Source organism: Schistocerca nitens, chromosome 9 (assembly GCF_023898315.1).
Source record: "Schistocerca nitens isolate TAMUIC-IGC-003100 chromosome 9, iqSchNite1.1, whole genome shotgun sequence".
Classification (NCBI taxonomy): domain Eukaryota; kingdom Metazoa; phylum Arthropoda; class Insecta; order Orthoptera; family Acrididae; genus Schistocerca; species Schistocerca nitens.
The window spans coordinates 210,366,504-210,374,666 of record NC_064622.1 but is presented as its reverse complement, the minus strand read 5'-3'; the positions used below and the strand labels follow the sequence as shown (position 1 = coordinate 210,374,666).

General features: G+C 39.8%; 1 protein-coding gene across 1 annotated transcript in view; it reads right to left on the bottom strand.

Annotated features, from left to right (window-relative positions):
* Positions 1-3,737: 3,737 nt before the first annotated feature.
* The window catches only part of LOC126204118 (odorant receptor Or2-like), a 41,803-nt gene continuing 37,377 nt past the window's right edge, over positions 3,738-8,163 (bottom strand). The window contains exon 5 of the mRNA XM_049938533.1: positions 3,738-3,832. Coding sequence (XP_049794490.1) covers positions 3,776-3,832 — 57 coding nt within the window. The 3' untranslated portion in view covers positions 3,738-3,775. The remainder of the gene's footprint in view (positions 3,833-8,163) is intronic.

Genomic DNA, 8,163 nt, shown 5'->3' with positions numbered 1-8,163 from the left:
CCACTTGTTTCGTGAGTCACACACGTTTCCGTAAGATTCTTTCAAAGAATCTCATCCTTGTTTCTGCTTTTCACATAGAAAATTTTATATGGTCAGTCCGCTTTAGGTGGTTCCGAGTTGTTATCCTCAGACATTTTACGGTTGTTACTGTTTAGAATGATTTATCAGCAGTAGCTTGATCCAACAGTAACGAATCTCATCTCCTACGTTCCTTTTATTCATTTACTTTGTAAAATTCTCTCTCTCTCTCTATCTATCTATCGTTAACAGAAATGAAGTGAATAAAATAAATCAGTCACATGCAATGAAGATTGAAGGGATTATTGCAACATTAAATACACTTTTGTCTATAAAACTGATGACTTCCTACGTTAGAAGTGAAGAGACCATCGGACTATTGCAACATTAAATACACTTTTGTCTATAAAACTGATGACTTCCTACGTTAGAAGTGAAGAGACCATCGGACAGTTTTTTTTTTTTTTTGTTTAATCAACCCGACCTCAGATTGTTTGCCTACGTGCCAAGGTCAGCTATCCTCAGTGTTACATCAAGTATATCTTCATCACCATACATACTCTGCAAACTGAAGGGCATGGCAGAACGTTTTTGTCCAGTACCATAGAGTAGTGTTTCGTCACGTTTAAGCTTCAGCGCGAGATGAATGAGCGCTTTCATACTACTGCTTATGCTGCACTTAGTATAATTTTGTATTCACGATCTTGAAGGTAGTGATACGTACAATTCTTAATATTTCTGTATTTTTCTCTTAATACAGGATTTTGAAATTTTATGAGCAGGCCTCCGAGGGATAATGTCTTACTGTCTTGAGGAGTCTACTCGTGCAGGTTTTTCTACTTTACTGTGACTAGTTTGAGCCAAAGTAACCTGCGACCACTGGCGCCACGCTTTTTGGTATGCTTTGTACATCCCTGTTACCCTATTTGGTTCGGGTCCCACACTTTGCCGGAGTAATCTAGGATAGGAGAGAAAGACTTGTAAAGGGTAACTTTTTTATTCTGACAGTATTTTCTCAGAGTCCTACCAATGAACCAAAGTCTCTCACGCTGCCTATTAACTACTCAGGCTATGTGACCTTTCCATTTCATATTCCCTCCAATTGCCACATCCAGAGTTTTGTGAGTTGACCAATGGTAATTGTGAATTATTTTTATTGTTGACATACCACACGACATTTTTCTCGTTTTCTGAAGCGCATAATCTTACATTTAAAGCAAGTCGCTATTTTATGGAATGCTTTGTAATCTACTTAATATCTGATTGAATATTTCAGCTGCTTCTTTACGACACTATGTTGTTACGAGTAACTGCACCAGCTGCAAAAAGCCTGAGTTTGATATTAATATATTATCTGTCAGGTCATTAATATAAAACACAAACAACAAAGATCCCATCTCTCTGTTGACGACTCAATCCAAGGTAATATGTTGCGTCTTGCATAAGACGGAATCTTCAACACAGTTATAAGCTTTGTTTCATATCTCATAAAATATTACACATGCTAATTTATACTGGTGTTGTGCCGACTCAGGTGTTATGGGAAAATGAAAAACAACTGTGTCTGCCTCATTCCCAAGATGTGTGGCTTTCAGGAAATCATGTGAGAGAAGTGCAAGTTTGGTTTCGTGAGATTGTTGTTTTCGAAATCCATGTTTGTGCTCAAAAAACTGATGGGCTTTAGTGCGACGAGATGGTAATTTTGTAGATGAGTTATGTTACCCTTCTTGTTGACAGGCATGGACTGTTATTTTTTTCTAGTCTATCTGCACATATTTTTCTTCGCTGGGTCTTCGTCATGCAGTGGTTGAAATGGGAGCTAACTCAATTAAATGTTCTGTATAAAATCTGAAAGGAACTTATGGAGCCCTGTAGTCCTGTGTGATTTTAGCGATTTCAGCTGTTTTTCAACTCCACTGACAGCAATATATTTTCAGCTCATCTTTCTATGCTGCTAGAATTTGGATAGTACATCCGTATGTTGCCTGGAATTTGAACATTTGAAATCATGTTCAGTACTTCTGCTACGTTACGCTGTTTCAGGTGCTCTTACAGCCTACGCGTTTGCGAGACATTATCGAGAGAGCTATGGCGCACTTTTGGACGCTTCTGCTACCAGTCACGCTGGTACATCTACTTCTACATCTACATTTATACTCCGCAAGAAACCCAACGGTGTGTGGCGGAGGGCACTTTACGTGCCACTGTCATTACCTCCCTTTTCTGTTCCCGTCGCGTATGGTTCGCGGGAAGAACGACTGTCTGAAAGCCTCCGTGCGTGCTCGAATCCCTCTAATTTTACATACGTGAGATCCTCGGGAGGTATAAGTAGAGGGAAGCAATATATTCGATACCTCATCCAGAAACGCACCCTCTCGAAACCTGGCGAGCAAGCTATACCAAGATGCAGAGCGCCTCTCTTGCAGAGTCTGCCACTTGAGATGCTAAACATCCCCGTAACGCTATCACGGTTACCAAATAACCCTGTGACGAAACGCGCCGCTCTTCTTTGGATCCCCTCTATCTCCTCCGTCAACCCGACCTGGCACGGATCCCACACTGATGAGCAATACTCAAGTATAGGTCGAACGAGTGTTTAGTAAGTCACCTCCTTTGTTGATGGACTACATTTTCTAAGGACTCTCCCAATGAAACTCAACCTGGTACCCACATTACCAACAATTAATTTTATATGATCATTCCACTTCAAATCGTTTCACACGCATACTGCTACCAGTGTTTGTTCCGCTATCATATAGTCATACAATAAAGGATCCTTCTTTCTATGTATTCGCTTTGTGCTTTGGACTAATATAGGTCACCAGAGCATCCAGTGTCTGTCAGCGTAGCAGCTATTATTCCGCGTCCCTCCATCAGGACGACAATTCATAATTTTTTCTTCTTGTGGGGTGTTAGTGGTTACATTGGTCATTACTATATTGCAAATAGAGACACTGTAGTTTAGCGTTTTCAGCCCTCATTAGTTTTATATGAATCTTTCAGACAATCAACCCTTTCAGTCAGCAGACGTTCACCAAAGAAAGTGGATTAAAGTCGGCTGAAAACCTGCTAACTGACGAGAACGCGATACATGTTTCATTAAAGCTGCATCAAACTAGTCTCAAGACTTAAAACAACAACAGTGAGAGTCAAGAACAGCGTTGTCGTAGATATTGTGTTAATTTTTCGTACTCACCACTGATGTCTCGTCGTTAATGTCACAGTAAGCAATAGTGATTTATTCAACTCTTAGGACATAGGTTGTCGAAACGTATATTGTAACATCTCTGCAAAAATTGCTTTTGTTATTCCTTTAGACCGTTACATTACAGAAATATGGGCCTTGTAGATAAATGAAAGCAATTTACTTGTGAACAGCTAAGGAACGTATTTTATCGGGTACAAAATTTTGAGCACTGGTATACATTTTACATCTTGCAATCTTCATTGGGTTTAATATCAGTTGATATGCAAGATAAAATGCAATGTAAACCTTTACGTGATATGTAACTATACCTTTAGAACTTAAGTAATTGTGACTTAGTAAAAAGGTCAAGTGACAGCATACATTCATTATTATGCATCATGCGAAGAACATTGTTTCTTTTCCATCAACCAAGTCACAGAAATCTTTTAGAAACGTTTCTCATGTGATACTATATCACAGACATATAACTGAAACGGCGGTGGAAATCACTGTTAACGGATGTCCATGCAGTATCCAGCTCAGTTAACTTTCTTGCCCCGAGTCCTTCATCTAGCGTTTGTTCATTTGGCCCAGCAGAGCGTAGTAGGAGTAGGAGGCATTCAGCAGCTGTAACAGAGTTGAACAGAGGTGAAGGATGCGCGGAATATGATGAAATTACTACATATTGCTTAGAATCTCCTTATTATTTCGTCTTACAAGGTTCAACGCATTAAAATTTAAACACTATTTCGGATACATGTGGTGATTTGATGACAAGTCAGAAATCTCCATATTTGTTGTGATTTTTCTAGGGTCTGATCTTCTGAAGAACAACATAGTAAATACTCCGACTGGCGGTGTAACAGTTGCATTTACAAAGTGGCACCTCCCGTCAAGATGATCAGCTTCAGAAGGACGAATGAGTGCATTACGAGAGGTACTGTACAACGCCTCGATGTGAAATGCAAATATTGTAAAATCAGGGTTAGTAAAAAGAAATGGTCCAAGATGGCGGTGATAAAGGAAGCCATTTTGTAACTTGTGCTAGGTTCAGCATATCAACAACTCATCCGGCTATGGGGTGTACTATATAGCATCATGTACGAGTCAATGCAAGGAAAGGTAATGCAAACGCAGTGATAAAGAGACTACGGACTTTTGATTCACGTAAACCCAAGACATTCGTTTCCAAAATAAATAAATAAATATCCAGAACAAACTAAGAAGTGTGTCTAAAAGTAATATGGGGAAGACAAACATTGTGTTCTTGAAAGGAAGCAGAACCACTTAACGATCCAGCGAGCATTTAAAGCTACATTGCGTAACTTTTGTTCCAGCTCCATGCACAGATCCTATAATGTGTGTGCCAGCTCCTCACTATGAAATTAACACATTGTTAAGCGAAACACATTCTGCTGGTGACGCGTCAGGAATAACAGAAGACGTGTCTTCCTTGCGCGGCAAACTGGTTGCAGTAAGTTTTGGAACTCCGTCTTAGTCTTGGACTAGGTCACCTTTGACTGCATAAATTTGCACTTGATAACGTCTAATTCATTATGCGATGTATACCCAGAAAATACACTGATATTAATTGCAAAAGACGAACGCCATATTTCTGATTACAAGAAGTGCCTGCAAGTACATGCAGTACAAATATATCAAGAGTTAATATGCCAAAAGTAAAATCAAAACGCAATATTTACGTTTGCAACATCATGTCATTGACTGATTAATTCCTAAACTGAAATTACAAATTGTGTTACTAACTAACAAAACAACTCTAAGATGACTTGGAACACCAAACCTAATCAACAGTGGTGCTGTTGGACATAAAGCACTGTTACCGTAAGAGGCAATTTACAGGGATGTGTGTGCCTCTGTTGACACTGGCCCACTTACCAGTGCTTCGTCCTTGAAGGCCAGCCACAATTCCTCGGTTTGTCGAACTCACCTCCAGTGCAGTTATTAGTACGCTACACTCCTACATCTGAAATCTGTCTAATTAAGTTTCCGACACAACTACACTCAAATAATTGTACTACACCTGTTCTGGTAAAAGTAGATACTCAGTGTACTCAAAATAAGTGATTGTATATTCGTTATTAAATCTAAACAAAACCAAAGATGGCACTTATCAGAATTCACCGGTCTTCAAGTGTGCCTCTGCTGGCGGCACGGAGGCCACACACAAAACGTCTCTCATATAAGAATTTCTGATTTATAAATGCTACAATACAGCTGATCTACTTTGCGGAGAAGCAGTTAATTAAAGCTTTTGCCACGCAGGATCTAGCACAGCCCACCAAGATACTCTGAAAATCTAGAAAAAATTAATTAGATATCCTCCACTAAATTACTAGTCACAGCCAAAACATTGTATGTGACGAGAATAACACAGGACTTGACTAGTTAACATCTTGCCAATACATCGCGCACAACCTACATATTCAGGAGTGTCTAAGTATCACAGTATGAGCATTAGCAACGCTTATTGAGCAGTTCCAGTGGTGCGACAACTAGCGCACGTCCGTCTGGTAAAACTTCTGATCTGTACCCCCCTAATAATGGTGTGTCACCCTACTGATCAAGATTCTTGGTGGCAGTGACGTCAGACACTTTAGTTTATCATCTACACGGATACTCCGAAAAAGCACTTATGCCTGGCCGAGGGTTCATCGAACTACCTTCACAATAAGTATCTACTATTCAACTCTCTAACAGCGTGCGGAAAAGCGAACACCTACATCTTTACGTCTGACTTCTGATTTCCCTTATTTTATTTTGATGATCATTTCTCCTTATGCAGGTCGGCGTCAGCAAAATATTTTCGTTCGGAGGAGAAAGTTGGTGATTGAAATTTCGTGAGAAGATCTCGCTGCTACAAGAAACGCCTTTGTTTTAATTATGCCCACCCAAAATCCTGTATCATGTCCGTGACACTCTCGGCCCAATGTCTCGAAATACAAAACGTGCCGCTCTTCCTTGAAGTTTCTCGATGCATCCGTTAATTCTATCTAATAAGGATCCCACACCACCCAGTAGTACTCCAAAAGAGACGGACAAGCGTAGTAGGCGGTCTCATTCGTAGAACTGTTGCATCTTCTAAGTGTTCTACCAATAAAACGCAGTCTTCGAGTCGCCATCACCACAACATTTTCAATGTTTTCTTTACAATTTGATTTGTTCGTAGTTGTAATTCCTAGGTATTTAGATGAATTTGCAGCCTTAAGTTTTGATTGATTCATCTTGTAACTGAAGTTAAATGGATTCCCTTTAGCAGTCATGTGGATGACCTCATACTTTATTTTTTATATTTAGGGTCACTGTGATTTTTCGCACCATACAGACATCTTTTCTAAATCGTTTTGCTATTTGTTTTGACCTTCTAATGAGTTTACTAGACGATAAACGACAACATCATCTGCAAACAACCTAAAGCGGCTGCTCAGATTATGTCCTAAATCGTTTATATAGCCAAGGAACAGCAGAGGGTACCTTGGGGAACGCTAGAAATCCCTCCTGTTTTACTCTATGACTTTCCGTCAGTTACTACGAACTTTGACCTTTGACAGGAAATCACGTATCCAGTCGCATAACTGAGACGATATTCCATAAGTGCTCAGTTTCATTACAAGCTGGAAATCTAGAAATATGGAATCAATTTGAAATTTCTAGTCAATAGCACTCAACACTTAGTGTGCGTAAAGAGCCAGCTGCGTTTTACAAGCACGATATTTTTTAAATCCGTGTTGACTGTGTATCAATAGCCCGTTCCCTTCGAGATAATTTATAATGTTCGAACACAATATTTGTTGCGAAATCCTGCTAAATATTGACGTTAATTATACGGACCTGTAATTTAGTGGGCATTGCTGTGACCTGGGCAACTTTCCAGTCTCTGTGTTCAGATCTTCCTTCTAGCGAGTGGTTGTGTGGTGGTGGTATGGAACAATCAATTCTGTTTGTAGTAATATCGAACGCTACAGAGCACTGCTCTGGATACAAACTCTAAACCTTATGTTAATAAATACTGTTAATTATCTACTGTCTGCCACAATAAAATTTAATGTGGACTATTTTCCCCTTGTGCTGGGCCGGCCGCGGTGGCCGTGCGGTTCTAGGCGCTTCAGTCCGTAACCGCGTGACTGCTACGGTCGCAGGTTCGAATCCTGCCTCGGGCATGGATGTGTGTGATGTGATTAGGTTAGTTATGTTTAAGTAGTTCTAAGTTCTAGGGTACTGATGACCTAAGATGTTAAGTCCAATAGTGCTCAGAGCCATTTGAACCATTTGAACCATTGTGCTGGATTTGTTGATGGCTTGTACACCGAAGGGGTCTCTAGCATTGAAAACTACATTTTAACTTTTACTCTGGGTCGTTTCTCAGTATCCCTTTGCGTGCCCCTCCACTTTCCACATCCCACAGACTTAGATCATCATGCAGACTGTCAACATTTGAAACTGCCCCCGAGCACACTAGCTGGCCACCTTGAGCTCCAGCCGCCGTTGAGAAATTTCTGATTGCCTCTCGGAATTATGATTCAGATATCTCTACTACTTATACCCCAATCTCTTAGCTGTTTTCACCATTCTTATTTTCTTGAATAAATGCCTAAATTATTATGTTTTCCAGCTGATTACTATTTTAATTATTATGCTTAATTGTTTAATTCGTTAAATTTTCAATTTGAGTATGCGCTGTATTACGAGAGCACAGTTCCATGTCTCAAGCTCGGTGACAAATATATTTTTACTATGAGATTTTCATTCTTAAGGTATCTCTAAAAGCAGGGGTTGTTTATGCATGCAGAATGACCAGGGCGCTTTTGAGTTGTTAACATAAAAATATGTGTTCTGTAACTGCGTAGGCAGTACCTTCATTTATTTTCAATGGTTCTTTTGTGCTCTTAAAGAATTAAATACATCAGCATGAACTTTATGGAAGTTTATGGTGTGTT